General features: G+C 42.7%; 1 protein-coding gene across 1 annotated transcript; it reads right to left on the reverse strand.

Moving 5' to 3' along the window:
• Nucleotides 1-1436: 1436 nt before the first annotated feature.
• Nucleotides 1437-20260, reverse strand: LOC110521662 (ubiquitin carboxyl-terminal hydrolase 46). The gene is made up of 9 exons (XM_021599396.3): nt 19830-20260; nt 12233-12313; nt 9161-9374; nt 8279-8520; nt 7526-7602; nt 7344-7427; nt 5294-5491; nt 4570-4648; nt 1437-4448 (listed from the first exon to the last, which is right to left on the reverse strand). Exons 1-9 carry the CDS (start codon nt 19863-19865, stop codon nt 4347-4349), a joined length of 1113 nt encoding a protein of 370 aa, XP_021455071.1. The 5' UTR covers nt 19866-20260; the 3' UTR covers nt 1437-4346.
• Between the last annotated feature and the right edge of the window lie 2821 nt (nt 20261-23081).

Below are 23081 nucleotides of genomic sequence, written 5' to 3' on the forward strand. Positions count from 1 at the left end.
ATTACAATAATGTGGCAGATGCAGAGACACTCAGTGCTGTAATCATGATGAGGCAGGACATTTGACCTTACTGACTAATCCCAGATCAGATCTGGCTTGGTTAGGCCCCCTGTTCTGGCTGTCTTCACTTATGCCAGACAACTTGCACTACTGTGGCCTACTGACACTCATGTTTACAGAGACAGGCAGACGTGAGGCTGGACAGACAGACACTCACACAATCATTCCACATAACTATACACGTATACCGTACCCACATTGTTGTGTGTGTGTGTGTGTGTGTGTGTGTATATATATGTGTCGAGCTAGAGGAGCCTTGGTTTGTGTATTAGTCCTCTACACTACAATGTTTGGCGCACAGTCAGCTGTCAGAGTACATTCACTTGATCTGCAGGGAGGGAGGTAGAACAGGACAAGGGGAGAGGGGGAGGAGACCGGGGTAAAGGGAGAACAGAGAGGGTGAGGAAGAGTGAAGACTGCAGGAGGTAATTAGAGCTGGGGATGATTGAGAGGGGAACTAAATGTCCTCAGAGCTGGGGAAGGACAGAGTCACAGAGTTGACTAACTCTGATACCCACAGACAAATACAACAAATATGACTTTCCGCACACACACAGCTATGCAGAAACATACATAAACACAGCCAGGCGTGTACACACACACACACACACAACATACAGTAGCCCTTAAAATCATCACAATGGCAGACATTAAATATATTTTTCTGAGGCAGATGCCACCCCAAAATGCAGACCTATGGGACTGTTAGCCTGCAGAGCGGTAGGTAGCTTAGTGGTTAAGCGTGTTGGGCCAGTAACCAAAAGGTTGCTGGTTCAAATCCCAGATCTGCAACAACAAAAAAAAAAATCCGTCAATGTGCCCTTGAACAAGGCACTTAAACCTAGTTGTGCTGCATAAGAGCGGTCTATGAAAAAAAAAAAGGCGATCTGGCAAAACGGATGATGCATTGGCTTCTACAAGATGGGCTCTCAAGGGTCAGAGCTTCACTAAACACATTCCAATAAAACAAGGCATTCTTTCCTCATTTCCTCACCTTCGTCACAGATGGCTGTACTATAGAGTAGATGAAGGAAGGAGAAAGCAAGATGTCTAATAGTTCTGGAACATTCTCTTTCTCTATTGGAGTCTCCCCTCACAGGCTGTTGTACATTGTGTTCTGTGATGCTGTGGCTGGCTGTCACCACAGCAACTGCCTGGTAAACATTATGTGACAGAGGAAGTGACCAGGTTGACAACACAGGAATGAACTGTGTGCGTAACTAACGGGTAAAGGAAAACAACTGACACGACTGTGGGGATGTGAAGGACTGGCCTGGGGGTGAAGAGGATAAGAGAAGAACGAGTTGAAGGTGAGGGGGTTAAGAAAACTTTAAAAATCCAAAGAACATGACACACTAATTCTTCACAAATCCCAGTGCCTTAGTAGATAGTCCTTTTATTGAACAGAGGGCAAGGAACTCCAAAAAGTACTCAGACTGTGGCTCTCATTAAAGCATTTAAGCTCATCACTAGTAAAGTGCACTTTCAGTTTACAAACAACTAATTGGAATTGAGAGTAGCTAATTGGATCTCCCTTCAACTTCTCCTCTTACCAACATAGACATGCTAGTACAGTACGTATTCATCTCTAGGCACTGCACCAGAGTCCCATAGGTAGAACACTTCACATTTCTAGACTGTTGAGACCACGTTAGGAGTACAATAAGACAGCATCTGAGCGAGGGTGTGTGCAGAACAGTAATTGGAAGATTAGCACACACAGTATCTCTTCCCATCATAACGTTTAAAATGCCTGAAACAGCTCTGGCTAATTCTCTTGAACCCCAATGTGACTGGTTGTGACATTCCTTGATTGTGTAACTATTGTGTGATGAATTGATTATGTGTTTGACTGATTGTAAAGCAGCTCCATATTTCTTTACAGGGTTTGTTTTTATTTTCTAGTTAACTCCTCTTTCTCTTAGTGTTTTAGCTTCTAGGTTTTTAAAAATATATTTCCTACATAATGTATGTACACTTGTATCTTAGCAGAGAAAATAGTGTTCTGTAAGAGTTCCTGTCCAGTTTTGCAAGGTCATTAGTGACTCCAGATTGGCACATATTCATCATTGACTTTACCCAGTTATACTAAACAGAAGGAAATAGTCAGTTAACCATCTAGATGCTTCAGCACACTCTCACACATCACATGCTAACTCACATATAAAAAGGAGGAGGCACACTCAACCTCACACACAACCCAAATCATCTCTACTTCTAATTTAAAGAGATTCTCCAGTACATTTGTATACTTTTTATCCAGTAGTTCTGAAAGTAGCTCTCACGAGACAAATGTGTTCCCTGAAAATGGTGTACTACATCACATATGTGCAGATTTTACTCAAATGGCGAAGGTCTGAAGCTCATTGGCTAGAACTCGAATTGCTAGGGGGCTGTAGGAAAATGGCACAGCACAAATTCCAGAAATAATCGCTTTCAAACTAGGGATTTTGTGGCTAATTTAGGTAAAGTAGTCATTCTGCATGTATAAACTACACTGACACATCCAGCCCAAAGCAGGAGGTTTAAAGAATACTTAGTAGTCGCCAAAGTTCCAGAGCATCTCTTTAAAGCGAGATGCATTTGGGTCAATATTCTTTCAGTATTACAGTGAATTAGAGTGCCATAGGACAGTCTGAGCAGCACTCTTCAAATAGTCTTCAAATATCTCTATATGGCCTTTGATATAGTTCTACTCTACAGTACGTGGCCCTAACCTTATGGGATGGTAAATCAACAGTCTATATAGACCACTGGTCACCTTTACACTAAACACAACTTAATATAAGTATCTGCCAGGCACAGCTTCTGAGTAAAGACCATTGGTTCCAAGTCAAGTGCCTAACAATGGAAGGGACGAGGCAAAATAAAATGGTGATAGAACACATGTAATGACTTCAACAATGGACTGACCCATATCAATATTCAGACTATGGCGTCACTGCAGAAGAACTAAAAGGTTCTAAGTAACATCAAACCAACGTTTGCAGTGTGTGAACTGCAGCCCCATATCGCACCTAGCAAAGGAGTTCCACCTCTGTTGATCCATCTCACACACAGATACACACGACTGGGAGGAGACCAGCTGGTAACAAAACACACCAGCATTTAATATCTATATTCGCTTCAACAGGGAAGTCAACATCTTATCAGCTCATTTCACCTCCTCCTATTGCACCGATCTCACTGTGAAAAACAGTACAGTTCAAGGATGCCTTGACCCCTCCGTCTTACCTCATGTGGTTCTTTTGACAGAGCTCAGCTATCCACATACTTCAAACTAGAGCAAAAATAAATAAAAAAAGACGTTGTCAAAGTTCAATTCAACCCCAGAGAGCTCTGTATGTGAATTACCTACATGACTCTGTAAGGGGGAGATGTCACATACACAAGACAAGATGGAGTCTGACACACAATATCCTCCGCCTACCAGCACACTCAACATTACAACTCCCCAACATGAATAAAATAAGAGCAATAAATAGTGTTTTGCACAACAAGGACTAGACAGATAATGAACTGGGCATGAACTAAACCAGATTATTCTAGAGACTAGTAGAGCTGTAGTTTGTACATGCAAGCCTGGTCTTCTGTGGGACTACAATTTCTCAGCACCGCAATGAAAAGGTTTGGCTTGGTTACAACTCAAGTCAACTCGAATCCACACCAGCTTAAACTGTTAACACTGAAATATGCATTTCAGCTACACCATATGCATATACCCTCTCTCACCTAGTTTATCTTTCACTTGAACTTCCATCCCAGCTCTAGCTATACCCCAGGTAGAAGACTTCTATGGGCAGGACAAATATAAGGTCACAGGATAACCCTACTAAAATGATTTATGAGCGTGTGACATTACGTGAAAATAGACATACTATACAGATATATAAAGGATACAGACTGCTGTTGGAAAGAAGATTGTATCTGTACCAGTCCAGCCAGCTCTGTATGCCAGGCAGACCCCAGGAGAGTGACCCATGCTGGGACAAACAGGCATCACACACCAGCCTGTTGGATCTTCCTTTTCCCCCTTGTTCTTGTTGTTGTGACTGTTTGTTTTTTTGTTGCATGTGGCTGAAGGGCAAAACGCAGTTGGCAGAGTCCTCCCAGTATGCTGAGTGCAGGGAGGGAAGGGGGTTATGGGAAATTAAGTGCAGGCAGACCCAGGGCAGGCCGTGGGATAGGGAATGGTGTTGGCACACATCTCAGACAGGATTCAGGTAAGGGTCAAAGTTCCCATCGTTCTCTCTAAGAGGCTCTGGTTAGCTGGGTGTTTAATCAATTTACTCCCTGGACTGGTAGAAGAGGATGTATCCAGACTCAGAGTTCTTTGAGATGTCTGACGTCAGCCCATAGAACTCCTCGATGGCCTGGGCATCGATTTTCTGAACAAACCAGAGAGGGACACAACAAAATGATGAAACATGCTGTATGAGACATATAAAACAGGTGTGCTGGCCAAGTAAAAATAACAGTATTACAGAAAAGTATGACTGTGACACACACCTCCACGATATCATCATCAAACAGCAGCCAGAAGCCGTGACTCTTCACTATGGTGATGTAGTGTCCTCTGTTGGGTCCACTGAGGAAGAAAGAAGGGGAAAGCAGTGATATGACAAAGTCTCTGCAAAGTACAAGGTACAAGTTTGTTTGGATACGAGTAAGTGTGTTTGCATAAGAATGTGTGTCCAAAGGTGCTGAATGTATACTGAACACAAATATGAATGTAAAGTGTTGGTCCCATTTTTCACAAGCTGACATAAAAGATCCCAGAAATTTTCATTTCTCAACCATAAGCCGCCTCCAACGTTGTTTTAGAGAATTTGGCAGTACATTCAACCAGCCTCACAACCGCAAACCACGTGTAACCATGCCAGCCCAGGACCTCCACATCCGGCTTCTTCACTTGCGGGAAGTGGGGGTGCTGAGGAGTATGTCTGTCTGTAATAATGCCCTTTTGTGGGGAAAAACTCATTCTGATTGGCTGTGCCTGGCTCCCCAGTGGGTGGACCTGGCTCCCAAGTGGGTGGGCCTATGCCCTGCCATGGCTGCGCCCCTGCCCAGTCATGTGAAATCCATAGATCAGGGCTTTATTTATTTATTTAAATTGACCGATTTCCTTCTATGAACTGTAACTCCGTAAAATCCTTGAAATTGCTGCATGTAGCGTTTATATTCTTGTTCAGTATAGAATAGACATGTGTGTGTATGTGTTTGTGCACCCTACCTGCCACAGTGGACGACCACAGCGACCAGGTCATACATGCGGTCGAGGTTGGTAGCGTCTCCAGAGGTGTTGAAGAGGCGGAGCTCCAGAGGGAAGACGACGCGATACGACAGCTTGGTGTATCGGTGCAGCTGCTCCATGTACTTAAACCGCTTCAGGTGCAGGGCCAGGATCATAGGCAACTTCTTAACCCGCATCCTACAGGGACACACAGGAGTTATATACAGACATAGACAAGCAAAGAGTAAAAACACACAGAAATACAGTACCAGTCAAAAGTATGGACACACCTACTCATTCCAGGGTTTTTCTTTACTTTTACTATTTTCTACATTGTAGAAAAATAGTGACGACATCAAGACTACGAAATTACACATATGGAATCTTGTATTAACCAAAAAAGTGTTAAGTCTCAAAGCAGCCACCCTTTTACCTTGATGACAGCTTTGCACACTCTTGGCATTCTCTCAACCAGCTTCATGAGGTAGTCACCTGGAATGCATTTCAATTAACAGTTTTGTCTTGTTAAAAGTTAATTTGTGGAATTTCTTTCCTTCTTAATGCGTTTGAGCCAATCAGTGGTGCTGTTTTTTGTGTGTGTTTTTTTAACCTTTATTTAAACTAGTTAAGAACAAATTCTTATTTTCAATGACGGCCTAGGAACAGTGGGTTAACTGCCTGTTCGGGGGCAGAACGACAGATTTGTACCTTGTCAGCTCGGGGATTTGAACTTGCAACCTTGCAACCTAGTCCAACGCTCTAACCACTAGGCTACCCTGCCGCCCCGAGTTGTGCTGTGACAAGGTAGGGTTGGTATACAGAAGACAACCCTATTTGGTAAAAGACCAAGTCCATATTATGGAAAGAACAGCTCAAATAAGCAAAGAGAAACGACAGTCCATCATTACTTTAAGACATGAAGGTCAGTCAATCCGGAAAAGTTCAAGAACTTTTAAAGTTTCTTCAAGTGCAGTTGCAAAAACCATCAAGAGCTATGATGAAACTGGCTCTCATGAGGACCACCACAGGAAAGGAAGACCCAGAGTTACCTCTGCTCCAGAGGATAAGTTCATTAGAGTTACCAGCCTCAGAAATTGCAGCCCGAATAAATGCTTCACAGAGTTCAAATGACAGACACATCTCAACATCAACTGTTCAGAGGAGACTGCGTCAATCAGGCCTTCATGGTCAAATTGCTGCAAAGAAACCACTACTAAAGGACACCAATAAGTAGAAGAGACTTGCTTGGGCCAAGAAACACAAGCAATGGACATTAGACTGGTGAAAATCTGTCCTTTGGTCTGACGAGTCCAAATGTGAGATTTTTGGTTCCAACCGCAGTGTCTTTGTGAGACGCAGAGTAGGTGAACAGATAATCTTCACATGTATGGGTCCCACTGTGAAACATGGAGGAGGAAGTATGATGGTGCTTTGCTGGTGACACTGTTGGTTATTTATTTTGAATTCAAGGCACACTTAAACAGGATGGCTACCACAGCATTCTGAAGTGATATGCCATCACATCTGGCTTGCGCTTAGTGGGACTATTATCTTTTCTTCAACAGGACAATGACCCAACACACCTCCAGGCTGTGTAAGGGCTATTTGACCAAGAAGGAGAGTGATGGAGTGCTGCTTCAGATGACCTGGACTCCACAATCACCCGACAACCTAATTGAGGTGGTTTGGGATGAGTTGGACTGCAAAGTGAAGAAAAAGCAAGTGCTCAGCATATGTGGGAATTCCTTCAAGACTGTTGGAAAAGCATACCAGGTGATGCTAGTTGAGAGAATGACAAGTGTGCAAAGTTGTCATCAAGCCAAAGGATGGCTACTTTGAACAATATTTAGATTTTATTAAACACTTTTTTGGTTACTACATGATTCCATATATGTTATTTCATAGTTTTGACATCTTCACTATTATTCTACAATGTAAAAACCCTTGAATGAGTAGGTGTGCCCAAACTTTTGACTGGTACTGTACATGAAGAGACAGATACCGCAGTCATACACACCCAATCTGAGCGGGAACAGTGTTGTGTACTGACCGTTTCTGGGCCTCCTGCTTGCTGCAGCATGCCTCACAGTAGTATTTGTATTCACTGCACAAGGTCTCTGTGTTACTGAAGTCCCTGGGGAACACAACACACACAGAGGGGACTGTGTCAGTAAGCTTGATACAGGGAGTAGTTATGGTACAGAAAGATACCAGGTAACAGGTCAATATTACCTAAGACAGTGTGTTATTGATGTATTCTGCTCTACGTCCACAGACAGATCCAGGAAGTCCTCATCTTTGCTGCTCACCTGTCCGAGAGAGGGAAGGAAGGAGAAACACACAGATGAGGTGAGTCAGTGTACTTGCCTCTTCACGTGCTCTGTGACCTGACCACACACTGGCACACAAGATGAGAGCGGGTCTGTTTAATGTATTGATAGTATATGTCATTGAGAAGCACAGTGCCTGTAGCGTGGTGAAGAGGGTTGTTCAAGGCCATTCTCTACCTCCCTCCCTCACACTTCTCTTCCTCTCTGAGCATCAATGCCTCCTGCGTCGCAGATACAGAAGGAGAGAGTGGCAGAGTGGTAGGCCGATGCCACAGCCTGTGGGGGCTGGAGGATATCCGTCAGAGCTGAGAGCTTACTATTACAGACAGAGCTAATCCCTCTGTGGGAGACAGTCACTTAGCTATGCCCTGGTAGTCGATTGGCAAAGCATTACCAACACTGCTGAGGAAGGGGTTGAGTTAAAAATAAAACAAGACACATTTCCAATCAATAAAGTATTCTTACATAAGCGTTTATGTCCTACATAACTTGGTTGAATTAGGACCACCCATTTCAATCCCTGCCAGAGAACATAAAACCTTGCCTCGCAAGCTGCCTGATCTCGCGAGATTACATGAGATCAGGCGGCTTGCGAGGCTCCACAAAACCCACTACCCCAGAAATCACTCTATAGGGTCTACCAGCGCTGACTCACCGTCTCACAGTTGAGGCAGCGCGTCTCATTGGTCAAAGTTCCCTGGAAGATGTCATGCACCCAGGTGGGCTCCGTGGGCTTGTTCTCGGGCTCCGTCTCCGTGGTGACCGCCGTGCCGTTGTTCTTGAGGCGGCCGTTCTGCTTCTCCTGCTTCTTCTCCTCCTGCAGGATGTCTGCCACCGTGTTCAGCAGGTAGTTGAGGAACTCATGGGCGTCCTGCTGCATGTAGTTGTCAAACAGGTCTGTAGGGGGAGACACAGAGGACAGGGGCTTTCAGGGAAACTGTGTAGAAAGGTGATCAGTCAGTCAACAGGCCTGATCAAGGTGAATCAAGGCAGGTCAACGCACATGCATGCACACACAAATCTGATATGTGTGAAATGTGAAATTGGAGAGTGTGACAGTAAGCAGCTGAACAGGTCCTAGTCCACACATAGATGTCCATTGTTCATTCAGAGAGAGAGCTGCCTGGAGTCAGACAACAACCTGCTTCTATTCCAGGCCCACGCTCTGAATGTCCGCCCCGCCACCACAACATGCACCTGCCCTTCACCCCACAGTGATTATCACCTGTCAAAAACACTTCCACTTCCCCTCTAGCCCAATCTCAATCCCCAGCTCAAAACATGCCTACTGTATCTTTCCTGAATACGGTTGATTCAAGATAACTAGTCTCAGCAGTCTGAAACATCTAAACGCTGGTCTAAAACCGATCAACACACAGTCGGTTTGTCAACCAACAACAATCATATGACAACCTATACAAAATGGTAGCTATGAGGGTATTACACTATGTAGTGTATTTGTCCCCAGCCTCAGCCCTCTCCCAGACAGTCCCTGGCAGACAGTGATTGTATTTCGGTTTGGTGTAGTCTCGCTCACCATTCTCCTTGCGCAGGCGTGAGATGAACTTCTTGGGCGGGATGACTCCCACCTTTTTCTTCTGGGTGGCGATGCTGTGGAAGAGGTCTGCCAGACACGTGAGCAGGTTCTCCTTCTTCTTCTGCTGGGCCTTGTAGGCCAGCACGTTCTCCCGGAAGGGCCGGCAGAAGTACAGGGCCTGAAGCACCGAGTTACAGTAACACGTGTTGCCGAACTGAGGGGGCCAACCCGGTAGGGACAAATAGAAAAAGAGAGGGTGAGATTTTTATCACTCTGAGGACCGAAAAACGTAACATTGAAAATATGGAGAGAAGATTCATGAGTGAGTGAGGTGAGATGAGTGTTCTCACATCTAAAAAGGGATGTGACAGCCAGACTGCACAGCTGCCATCAGATACCTGTATGAATTTTAACTTAATGTAGCCAAACTAGTCTTGGTAGCAGTCTTTTTTAGCTAACATTCCACTCCTGTCACTGGTCTTTCGGGCAATCTTAGCGTTCAATATGCAGCCAGATTTACAGCACAGCTGCTGATTGGTAGTTGGAAACATTCATATTTTCCATGACAACATTATGGAACATGGGGTGCGTGCAAATTTGGTGCAATATAGAATGAGGATTTTAAGAACAACAAACAATACTATTATCACCTGCTTCGGTCATTCCCTTGTGAGAAGACAGTGTCAATGCAAGATTATGTTGTTCAAAGAGGCTATATAGGACTCCGTAATGAGAGAAATAATCATACGAAAAATATTAGCCAACAAGATTCAATCAAGCTACGTTTGCTTCAGTTGCCTCTCATTAATGAGAGGAAATAAACGCAAAACTAGCACCTGTCGTCATTCCTCGCACATATGCTGATCATCATGACTTGCTTACATTTTAAAAATGTTATGCTCATTTCAGTTGCATTATTTGTACCTCCTCTCTTATTAAGAGATGGATTCCAGACAGGCTACTTTAGGAAACTTTCTGAACGGACATAGACGGGACGGGGGGATCAATACAGTTACATATCAGGATATTTTTTTGTTGATATATGGCATCGTTATGACAATATCACAACATTATAAAAACTCCAGTATTTTCCCTTTATAGCATGTTCTTCATCTTTTTTTTTATTGTTCTTTATCTCTGGCTTGCATAGCACAGGTGGTGGTCGCCTAAATTCATTCTAGTAAGCTAGGCCTAATATATAGGCTAGCATACAAGTGGTGGATTAATAGCCCAGCCTATGAATGAACTAACTTACACATCTCTGCCACTCATTGTTCCCTTCTTGCAAAATTCATGCATCTCCACTGGCATCTCTCTCTTCCATCCTCTCTGTGTGCTTCTTATAGCTCTTGAACCAGTAGCCTTGCCCAATGTGATACCGAGAAGTAGCAATATATAAACTGAACAAAAATATAAAAGCAATATGCAAAAATGTCATTGATTTTACAGTTAATGAGGAAATCAGTCAATTTCCATAAATTGATTAGGCCCTATGGATTTCACATGACTGGGAATACAGATATGCATCTGTTGCTCACATATACCTTAAAAAAAAATGGACCTCATGATCTCGTCACGGTACTTTTGTGTATTCAAATTGCCATCGATGAAAATAGTTTTCGTTGTCCGTAGCGTATGCCTTCCCATACCATAAACGCACCGACAACATGGGGCACTCTGCTCACAACGTTGACATCAGCAAACCGCTCGCCCACACGAACCCATACACGTGGTCTGCGGTTGTGAGGCCGGTTGGACATACTGCCAAATTCTCTGAAACGACGTTGGAGGTGGCTCATGGTAGACAAATTAACATTTACTTCTCTGGCAACAGCTGTGGTGGACATTCCTGCAATCGGCATGCCTATTGCATACTCCCTCAAAACTTGAGACATCTGTGGCATTGTGATGTGTGACAAAACTGCACATTTTAGAGTGGCCTTTTATTGTCCCCAGCACAAGGTGAACCTGTGTAGTAATGCTGTTTAATCAGTTTCTTGATATGCCACACCTGCCAGGAAGATAGATTATCTTGGCAAACGAGAAATGCTCACAAACAGGGATGTATCCAAATTTGTGCACAAAATTTGAGCCAAATAAACTTTTTGTGCGTATGGAACATCGATCTTTTATTTCAGTTCACGAAACATTTACATGTTCCTTTTATATTTTTGTTCAGTGTAGTTTGGTCACTTATTTTGAGCAAATAAAAAAATATATATATTTGAGGAAAGAAGCACCTTGCTCTTGCTTGCTGGATATAAAATAGGCTCCAGGGTTCACAATGAACTGCTGGGGAACTTTGAATGGCAAGAGCTTCTCTGGTGTATTGTGATCACATTGGCTTCTGGTAAAAATGCAATAAACAGGAATCTTCCTGTTCTCCCCACGTGCAATGTTTTTGTTTACAATTGAATGTATTACGTCAGAATGCCCATTGTTAGAATGCTACCAATCAAATGTATGAATGAATTAGAACATGTTCCTATCAGTCTAATTTGCATAAACATTGTGATTGGATGAAAGATGTGAGGGTTTTATCAAATCAGGATCAAATCCTCTAATCTTCTCGAGCGCATTAATGACAGAATGTTAATATTTGAAGATTGCAGAAAGGCCAGTCGCTTTTGCAAATGACAGGAGTGGAAAGGAGTGGAATGTAATGGCTGAACGGAGACGGAAACCAGGCTAGCCAAACTCCGCTTGAGTATCATCAATCTCCATCTGAAGTTTTATTTAATTAAATGTTTTTTATACATACAATCCAACGGTGAACCGCTCAACATTTCATTTACATTCCAGTCATTAAACAGAAGCCATCTGAAGGGTTGGCTAACAGAGTAGTTGGGTAACATCAGGCCCTCAAAGATTTGTTTTGTTAAGCTACTAGAAATAGAATAGCAAGGAAACTGAGACAGCCAGAGACATCAAAACTGTGTAAAGACATCATTCAAACAATGGTAGCATTACTGACAAGCCAACAAACAAAACAACCTGTTTCTCATGAAGTGTCAACACCAAGCACCTGTCCAATGGAAAACATGACTAGTGGACAGAGTGAATGACACTTACGTTGACCAATCCAAAGTAGTGTTCGTTGATTGGGAACTGCTCCGGACCAATGTCTTTCTCCAGAGCAGAGGCATTGGTGCCCTGAGGGAGACCAGAGAGAGAGAACATGAGCTCAAATGTGCACTGTTTAAACATCCTTATTAAGCATGAAATAGGCTCCACATCATCTGGAGTGCCATACTCACACATGTCTGTTCTATCTTCTTCAGGGCTGTGTTACTTATTATGGATCCCCATTAGCTGCTGCCAATGCAGCAGCTACTATTCCTGGGGTCCAGCAAAATTAAGGTAGTTATACAATTTTAAAAACATTACAATACTTTCACAACAGATTTCACAATACATTAAGTGTGCTCTCAGGCCCCTACCACATACAGTGGGACAAAAAAGTATTTAGTCAGCCACCAATTAAGCAAGTTCTCCCACTTAAAAAGATGAGAGAGGCCTGTAATTTTCATCATAGGTACACTTCAACTATGACAGACAAAATGAGAAAAAAATCCAGAAAATCACATTTTAGGATTTTTAATAAATTGATTTGCAAATTATGGCAAAAATAAGTTATTTGGTCAATAACAAAAGTTTCTCAATACTTTGTTATATACCCTTTGTTGGCAATGACAGAGGTCAAACGTTTTCTGTAAGTCTTCACAAGGTTTTCACACACTGTTGCTGGTATTTTGGCCCATTCCTCCATGCAGATCTCCTCTAGAGCAGTGATGTTTTGGGGCTGTTGCTGGGCAACACGGACTTTCAACTCCCTCCAAAGATTTTCTATGGGGTTGAGATCTGGAGACTGGCTAGGCCACTCCAGGACCTTGAAATGCTTCTTATGAAGCCACTTCAATGCCCTTGCTGATGGAAGGAGGTTTTCACTCAAAATCTCACGATACATGGCCCCATTCATTCTTTCCTTTACACAGATCAGTCGTCCTGGTCCCTTTGCAGAAAAACAGCCCCAAAGAATGATGTTTCCACCCCCACGCTTCACAGTAGGTATGGTGTTCTTTGGATGCAACTCAGCATTCTTTGTCCTCCAAACACGACGAGTTGAGTTTTTACCAAAAAGTTCTATTTTGGTTTCATCTGACCATATGACATTCTCCCAATCTTCTTCTGGATCATCCAAATGCTCTCTAGCAAACTTCAGACGGGCCAGGACATGTACTGGCTTAAGCAGGGGGACACGTCTGGCACTGCAGGATTTGAGTCCCTGGCGGCGTAGTGTGTTACTGATGGTAGGCTTTGTTACTTTGGTCCCAGCTCTCTGCAGGTCATTCACTAGGTCCCCCCGTGTGGTTCTGGGACTTTTGCTCCCGTTCTTGTGATCATTTTGACCCCACAGGGTGAGATCTTGCGTGGAGCCCCAGATCGAGGGAGATTATCAGTGGTCTTGTATGTCTTCCATTTCCTAATAATTGCTCCCACAGTTGATTTCTTCAAACCAAGCTGCTTACCTATTGCAGATTCAGTCTTCCCAGCCTGGTGCAGGTCTACAATTTTGTTTCTGGTGTCCTTTGACAGCTCTTTGGTCTTGGCCATAGTGGAGTTTGGAGTGTGACTGTTTGAGGTTGTGTGTATAGTGCGTATGTTGTAGTGTATGTATGGATGTGTCTGTGCTTATGATTGTTGCTTCACAGTCCCTGCTGTACCATATGGTGTATTTTTATCAATGTTTTTTAAATCTAATTGTACTGCTTGCATGAGTTACTTGATGTGGAATAGAGTTCCATGTAGTCAAGGCTCTATGTAGTACTGTGCGCCTCCAATAGTCTGTTCTGAACTTGGGGTCTGTGAAGAGACCTCTGGTGGCATTTCTTGTGGGGTATGCATGGGTCCGAGCTGTTCAAACAGACAGCTCGGTGCACTCAACATGTTACCACCACTCACAAATACACGCAGTTATGAAGTCAATCTCTCCTCCACTTTCTGCCAGGAGAGATTGACATGCATATTATTAATGTTAGCTCTCCGTGTACATCCAAGGGCCAGACTTGTTGCCCTGTTCTGAGCCAATTGCAACTTTCCTAAGCCCCTCTTTGTGGCACCTAACCACACAACTGAACAGTAGTCCAGGTAAGACAAAACTAGGGCCTGTAGCACCTACCTTGTTGATAGTGCTGTTAAAAAGGTAGAGCAGCTCTTTATTATGGACAGACTTCTCCCCATCTTAACTACTGTTGTATAAATATGTTTTGACCATGACAGTTTACAATCCAGGGTTACTCCAAGCAGTTTAGTCACCTCATCTTGCTCAATTTCCACATTATTTATTACAATATTTAGTTGAGGTTTAGGGTTAGTGAATGATTTGTCCCAAATAAAATGCTTTAACTTTTAGAAATATATATATATATAATCTGAAACTAACTGCAGTGCTTAAAAAAAAAATTTGCAGTCATTTCAGTCGCTGTAGTAGCTGATGTATAGTATGATGTATAGTGTTGAGTCATCCGTATACATAGACACACTGGCTTTACTCAAAGTCGGTGGCATGTCGTTAGTAAAGATTTTTTAAAGTAAGGGGCCTAGACAGCTGCCCTGGGGAATTATTGATTCTACCTGGATTATGTTGCAGAGGCTTCCATTAAATAACAGTATTTTCTGTTAGACAGGTAACTTTTTATCCACAATATTGCAATATAGTAAAGCCATAACACCTATATGTTTTCCCAGCAGCAGTATGATCGATAATGTCAAAAGCCGAACTGAAGTCTATCAAAACAGCCCCCTCAATCTTTTTTATCATCAATTTCTCTCAGCCAATCAGTCATTTGTGTAAGTGCTGTGCTTGTTGAATGTCCTTCCCTATAAGCATGCTGAAAGTCTGTTCTCAATTTGTTTACTGTAAAATAGCATTGTATCTGGTCAAACACAATTTCTAATAGGCTTAAATTGAAGATATAGCAAATAGGAGTGGCAATATCGTCCACTATTATCCTCAGTAATTTTCCATCCAAGTTGTCAGACCCCAGTGATTTATCATTGTTGAAAGACAACAATAATTATTTCACCTCTTCCACACTCACAAAATTAAAAGACTTGTCTTCCATAATTTGGTCAGATATACTTGGATATGTAGTGTCAGCGTTTGTTGCTGTAATGCTTAAGTTTGCTCATCTTGCCAATGAAAAAAGTAATTAAAGTAGTTGGCAATATCAGTGAGTTTTGTGATGAATGAGCCATCTGATTCAATGAATGATGGTGTTGAGGTTACCATTTTGCCCAAAATTTCATTTAAAGGTGCTCCAAAGCTTTTTACAATCATTCTTTATGTCATTTATCTTTGTTTCATAGTGTAGCTTCTTCTTTTCATTCAGTTTAGTCACGATTTCTCAATTTGCAGTACGTTTGCGCAACCAGACTTATTTGCATTCCTTTTGCCTCATCCCTCTCAACCATACACATGTTCTTTTCCTCATCAAGTCACCGGAATTTAACCCTTTTACAGTCATTTTCTAAATGGGTGCATTCTTATTAGTAACTGGGATAAGCAATTTCATAAATGTGTCAAGTGCAGCGTCTGATTGCTTGTCATTTCACACCACGGACCAACACATATTCTTTACATCAACAACATAGGAATCACTACAAACCTTATTGTATGACCTCTTATAAACTATATTAGGCCCAGCCTTTGGAATGTTGGTTTTCATAGCTATGACTACTATATTGTGATCACTACATCTGATGAATTTAGATACTGCTTTAAAGCAAAATTCTGCAGCATTAGTAAAGATGTGATCAATACTTGATGATTTCATTCCTGTGCTGTTTGTAACTACCCTGGTAGATTGACTGATAACCTGAACCAGGTTGCAGGCACTAGTTACAGTTTGAAGCTTTCTCTTGAGTGGGCAGCCTGATGAAAGCCAGTCAATATTTCAATCACCCCAAAAAATATACCCCTCTGTCGATATCACAAACATTATCAAGCATTTCACACGTTATCCTGATACTGATTGTTAGAACTTGGTGGTCTATAGCAGCTCCCCACCAGAACGGGCTTTAGGTGAGGCAGATGATCCTGTAGTCAAATTACTTCAACCGTATTTAACATGAGATCCTCTCTAAGCTTTACAGGAATGTGTTTCTGAATTTAAACGGCCACACCTCCACCTTTGTTATTTCTGTCTTTTCTGTAGATCTTATAACCATGTATCAACAACAACAATACTGTATCAACAAATGTATTATCTAAGTGAGTTTCAGAGATTGTCAGAATATGAATGTCATCTGTTACTAGCAAATTATTAATTTCATGAACCTTGTTTCTTAAGCTGCATTTGTTAATGTGGGCTATTTTTTCTAACTTTTCTGGGACACTTGATTGTTTTTATTGCTTTACCGGGAAGGTTAGCAGAGGCCATTGTTTTTATTGCTTTACTGGGAAGCTTAGCAGAGGCCATGTACGCCTCCAACTCAATCATCAAGTTTGCAGACGACACTACAGTGGTAGGCTTGATACCAACAACGACGAGACGGCCTACAGGGAGGAGGTGAGGGCCCTCGAAGCGTGGTGTCAGGAAAATAACCTCACACTCAATGTCAACAAAACAAAGGAGATGACCGTGGACTTCAGGAAACAGCAGAGGGAGCAACCCCTATCCACATCGACAGGACAGTAGTGGAGAGGGTAGTAAGTTAAGTTCCTCTGCGTACACATCAAGGACAAACTGACTTGGTCCACCCACACAGACAGCGGTTGAAGAGGCGCAGTAGCGCCTCTTCAACCTCAGGAGGCTGAAGAAATGCAGCTTGTCGCCAAATCGAGAGCACAATCGAGAGCATCCTGTCGGGCTGTATCACGGCCTGGTACGGCAACTGCTCCGACCACAACCGTAAGGCTCTCCAGAGGGTAGTGAGGTCTGCACAACGTATCACTGGGGGCAAACTACCTGCCCTCCAGGACACCTACACCACCCGATGTCACAGGAAGGCCATAAAGATCATCAAGGACAACAACCACCCGAGCCACTGCCTGTTCACCCCGCTATCATCCAGAAGGCGAGGTCAGTACAGGTGCATCAAAGCAGGGACCGAGAGACTGAAAAACAGCTTCTATCTCAAGGCCATCAGACTGTTAAACAGCCACCACTAACATTGAGTGGCTGCTGCAAACATACTGACTCAACTCCAGCCACTTTAATATTGGAAAAATGTATGTAAAAAATGTATCACTAGCCACTAAACAATGCCACTTAATATAAAGTTTACATTCCCTACATTACTCATCTCATATGTATATACTGTACTCTATACCATCTACTGCATCTTGCCATCTTTATGTAATACATGTATCACTAGCCACTTTAAAACAATGCCACTTTTATATGTTTACATTCCCTACATTACTCATCTCATATGTATATACTGTACTCGATACCATCTACTGCATCATGCCTATGCCGTTCTGAACCATCACTCATTCATATATCTTTATGTACATATTCTTCATCCCTTTACACTTGTGTGTATAAGGTAGTTGTTAGGTTAGATTACTCGTTGGTTATTACTGCATTGTCGGAACTAGAAGCACAAGCATTTCGCTACTCTCGCATTAACATCTGCTAACCATGTGTATGTGACAAATAACATTTGATTTTGATTTGATTTGAGGTAGACATGCTCATGTTATTTATGTTAGTGCTGGGTGAGCTGCACACATTGGACTTCCTACTAGGGCACACTGCCTCAGTGCTAAAGGTATCCCTCTGGTTCATAGGCACAAAACTACTGCAGCTAGAGAATCTGGTCAAGAACTCTCTGGTCTAATAGTCATCTAGGTAAGTACAGTATATCGCAAGGAACTGACGGACCAAAGCCTCTTTATAGAGAGGTCACATGCTGCACATGTCTCTGTCTCACATAAGTCTAACCTTTGCTTCAGATATGTGAATGCCTGGATTATTTCTGACAATGACTGGCAGTCCCCTCCAGCCTATTATAGCTTTCATGTAGCTTGCCGTTTCCCATCCCAAACCCTGCTTATTCATAATACTGGAAATCAGGAATCCTTTGGTTTCATCATCTGACAAACTCACTACCAACCTCTTCACTCAGGGGGATAAGTATCACAATGCAAATATTCAAGAGCATTTAACATTCTGTAATGTAGTGACAGGGTACTTATCTCCTGACAGAGCCCATTGACTAACCAGAGCTCAGAGAGCTTCCAGATGAAGCCATGTCTTTGTTGAGAGAACATAGAGACTTCTGCTAGCGTTGTTTTAGTCTTAAAATTGCTGTCATTTTCTCTCAGTCAAAGCAGAACACATTGCTTTGTTGTCTCTGATTTCCATTTTGACAGAGTTCTCGATGTTGAATTTCTCATACAGACGCATGTACACACCGCTGAGCCTGCGCTCGTGTGCCAAAGACACACAAAGTGTTTAATCAAACTAGACAACATACACTTTCTTGTCTCATCTAAATAATAATGTCCCATAAAAGCTTACACAAACAACGGCACAAAGGAAAGTAAACAAAGACCAGATGATGATAACAGTTCCATTCAACACCAATCAAATGCTCTGCGTCACATAACATTTTTGTACTTCCAAACTTGACATCTTCTTGACTTTTGAATCCTTATCAACAGCAGGATTCAGTAGCCTAAACACTGTTCTGGTAAAGAAAGGTAACACTACATTAGCCTAGTGTACTTATTCCTGTTTGGAGTAATTACAGAGTCATAAGGACACTGCAATGTAAAATGTTACACCGAAGGACCTCCTCTATACGTTGAGTTAGTCAGATGCTCATCATGCCCATCAGTAATGCCCTTGGCAAGTCATCACCTCCATGTGAGACAATGAACCCAAAACATTTATATTAAGACATAGCATTGCAATCATAGAATAATTAAAATGTCATTAAGTCTCCCACCACTAACAGCTTATTGCACTGCCTTCACCAATCACTGCCGTGGCTCTGCAGCAGATGCACACAGGTGTGTAGGTGCAGCAGTGTGTGCACACAGGTGTGCAGGTGCAGCAGTGGGGATGGAACCATGTCATGAGACAGGATACTCTCTGACTGTCACTGATAATGTAATTGAGGAAGCTGACCTGAAAACCACTTTCACACAGCACATGGGTCCTTTAAATATAGATTAGCATAGTTTCCTGGCCATACGAGAGGACCTGTCATATTCCCTTTCTTCACTTCCAAGTTAAGTTTAGGGATCTTTAAATTCACACGAGCCTGACACTAGAAATCAACCTGTCAAAAGGTGTCAAACCACGTCACTCACCGTACTAAGAGGTGTTTGTAAAGTGTGCACAGCAAGCTTTGTGTGACAACGTTGCTGTCTGATACCAATTTTCCTGACGTCGCCAAATGACATTGCATGTGTTTATTTGGCTAGAGTAGCTAAACATGTAGGGCTCATACTCATCATTCAAGATCAAGCTACCCTTCCGAAATGATGGACCCCCCATGCATCCCTGTCAAACAAGGTCTGGTGGCTTGATACTACAGCCGATCAGCTCGAGCTCCCAGGAGCAATTCAACCATGAACCTCTCATCATCATTACACAGACAAGGTGGCCAACGGTGACTGCAGCAGACACTCGAAGGCGCTATGGCTACTTACCATATTACAAATGGAGGCGATATTTCTGACAGTCATTTAGTTTACAGGGTCCCTCTCACCGTCATATTTATAAAATAAACATGTTTCAATGCAGGACGATACTGAGAAAAGATTAAGCTGATTCGCAGCCGCGGCTAAGGCCAGACCGCAAACACAGGGGTAAAAAAAACGGGCAATGACTGTGTCGACTAGAGACCAACCCGCATGCAGTTAACACGAAATTTAAAAAATGCAGCTTAATTTTAACGCTTTGATTACTTAATTGTCGCAGACTGCTAACGTATAATTTATCTAAAAATGACAAATGCATGAGTGACTAAACACACATGAAGTTGCGGCAGGTTGATAGCAACGGACAACAAGCTATGTAAGGAAATGTACATCCCGCCCACTTCAAAAAGCTACCGCATTTCTGTCGAATCGAGTGCTCTGATGTTTGATTGACAGAACAGACAGACTAATCAGATCCTCGGATCAGGGATTGAATGATGCAATGGATTTTGGGAGTTGTGGTGAATTTGGCTAGTAGTACATAATTTACATACATCGAATAATCACGTCACATTTCACACCAACTTGCCAACTATGGTGATACTCAAGTGTCATGCTGCTCGCGTTATATTGGTTTGAATCTTAATTTATAGACATATTTGCATTGCAAATGTTGCCATCGTCCTTTGCCATCAAAACCAGCCAATTCAATAGACAGTAGGGTACATTTGGTGAAAACACCACCCCACCCCCCAAAAGATAGAATCCCCTGTAGGGGCAACAGTGCCACGGTCCGACCCACGGACTTTGTTATGGTTTTTGTTTTGTTGACAAAGTAAAATCGAGGAGAGTCGCCCAATGTTGTGAAAAAAAGTACATATTGGGCTGTGCTAAAATATCCGAAGTGAAAAAATCTGTTTCTTGTTTGCAGTGATTTATTTGTTGTTGTAATATCGCAAATGGAAGTGGCAGTTTCAGGAATTAAGGATTCCAGCTTTAAGGAAAATGTTTTTAAACAAAAAAGTTGCTAGAAAGGGGACATTTTACCCTCTATGTGGCAAAATGTATCTTGAAGATAAGTGTGTTAAAATATATTTTATACATTTTATTTTGACATTTTTGAGCAGTTGACTCTTAAAAGCTTGAGGTATCTTATTTTAATTAAACAAAAATCAAAACAAAATTACATTGTACATTAATTACATCACTATTAATATCCCAAAGTATCTCAAAATGATCATCTCCAGCGTCGGTCCTTACAGAAAGCTACAGCCATCTAATGAAGCATCGAGGAGTGCTGGTGTTCTGGTTGGTGATGACGTCGGGTCCGGGGGCCAACACCAATGGAACCAGGGGTGCCTAAGCCCGCTCATGAGGCTGTCACACCCTAGCTGGCTCGAGAGGTTCGGAAGGTGTCCATCCCACTTCGGGCCTCAGCCGGATCGTCAGGTTTTTATGCCCAGATGGCTCGTCAGGCTGTTACGCCTCAGCCAGATCATCGGGCTCCCACGCCGCAGCGGGATCGTCAGGCTCCCATGCCTCTCCTGGTTCGTCGGGAGTTTACGCCCCAACCGGCTTGCCCAGCGCCCCTTCCTCGGCCAGCCCGTCAGGTACTGTCGCACCTGCGACCGCTTTCCAGCATTATACACTCCTGACACCATCAGTATGCACACCTGCCTTTCCCTGTCACGCGCATCAGCAATTATTGGACTCACCTGGATTCAATCACCTCTGTCGTTACCTCCCCTATATCTGTCTGATTCCCCGCTCTATTCCCTGCTGCAGCATTAATTGTCATGTGTCCTTGTTTACCCGTGTGCTGACGTTGTTCCTGTTTTGTTACCTGTCTGTTCCGTATTAAATGTCAACTCCCCATACCTGCTTCTCATCTCCAGTGTCGGTCCTTACAGACTCGAGCGATACCTCTCTGTCCATTCTAGTAACAGGCTACGTGGAGAATGGAACAGCTGGATAGGGGAAACAGCTCGAGTCGCACAGAATGGAATATAATGTTGTGGATGAAGTTGAAGTGCGTTTTTCCCAAAAAATGAAATAACAAAAAAAAAGTTTCTGGGCCCTTCTATAATGTGCCATTTACATTTTTTTTAAAAATTGATTTGGTTGTAAAAAATGAATTCTCTAAGACCTGAAATGTCCTAAGTGATGAACACAGGGGTTGAGCAGTTCTCTCATAAACCTGTAGTCAAGCCACTTCCTCTTTGTGGATCCTGTCGGGACCTTTTCCATGCAGCTGGACATCTTCATGAGGGGTGTTTAAAAGTTCAAGATGTGTTCTAACAGCTTTCTGTCTCTTTCATCACAAATGTACAATTGATGTCAGCAGTAACCCTAAACCTTAGCCAAATACATTTAATCTCAGTTTTTCACAATTCCCGACATTTCATCCTAGTAAAAAGTCCCTGTTTTAGGTCAGTTAGGATCCCCACATTATTTTAAGAATGTGAAATGTCACAATAATAGTAGAGAGAATGATTTATTTCAGCTTTTATTTATTTCATCACATTCCCAGTGGGTTAGGAGTTTACATACACTCAATTAGTATTTGGCAGCATTGCCTTTAAATTGTTTAACCTGGGTCTAATGTTCCATGTAGCCTTCCACAAGCTTCCCACAATAAGTTGGGTGAATTTTGGCCCATTCCTCCTGACAGAGCTGGTGTAACTGAGTCAGGTTTGTAGGCCTCCTTGATCGCACATGCTTTTCCAGTTCTTCACACAAAGTTTCTATAGGATTGAGGTCAGAGCTTTGTGATGGCCACTCCAATACCTTGACTTTGTTGATATTTTGCCACAGCTTTGGAAGTGTGCTTGGGGTCAATGTCCATTTGGAAGACCCATTTGCGACCCATTTAACTTCCTGAATGATGTCTTGAGATTTTGCTTCAATATATCCACATAATTGTCCTTCCTCATGAGCCATCTATTTTGTGACGTGCACCAGTCCCTCCTGCAGCAAAGCACACCAACAACATGATGCTGCCACCCCCGTGCTTCACGGTTGGGATGGTGTTCTTCAGGTTGCAAGCCTCCCCCTTTTTCCTCCAAACATAACGATGGTCATAATGGCCAAGCAATTCTATTTTTGTCTCATCAAACCAGAGGACATGTCTCCAAAAAGTACAATCTTTGTCCCCAAACCGAAGTCTGGCTTTTTTATGCCAGTTTTGGAGCAGTGGCTTCTTCCTTGCTGAGCAGCCTTTCAGGCTGTGTCGATATAGGTCTCGTTTTACTGTGGATATAG

The sequence above is a fragment of the Oncorhynchus mykiss genome, chromosome 4 (genome assembly GCF_057628025.1).
Source record: "Oncorhynchus mykiss isolate SJ-2025 chromosome 4, ASM5762802v1, whole genome shotgun sequence".
Classification (NCBI taxonomy): Eukaryota; Metazoa; Chordata; class Actinopteri; order Salmoniformes; family Salmonidae; genus Oncorhynchus; species Oncorhynchus mykiss.

Excerpts from the sequence above, each read along its gene's own strand:
- LOC110521662 (XM_021599396.3), bottom strand. The coding sequence starts at position 19,865 with ATGACTGTCAGAAATATCGCCTCCATTTGTAATATG. Across the intron at positions 5,492-7,343 it reads AAGCAGGAGGCCCAGAAACG|GATGCGGGTTAAGAAGTTGC; the intron begins GTCAGTACACAA and ends GTGTCCCTGTAG. Across the intron at positions 4,649-5,293 it reads GTGGTCGTCCACTGTGGCAG|TGGACCCAACAGAGGACACT; the intron begins GTAGGGTGCACA and ends TTTCTTCCTCAG.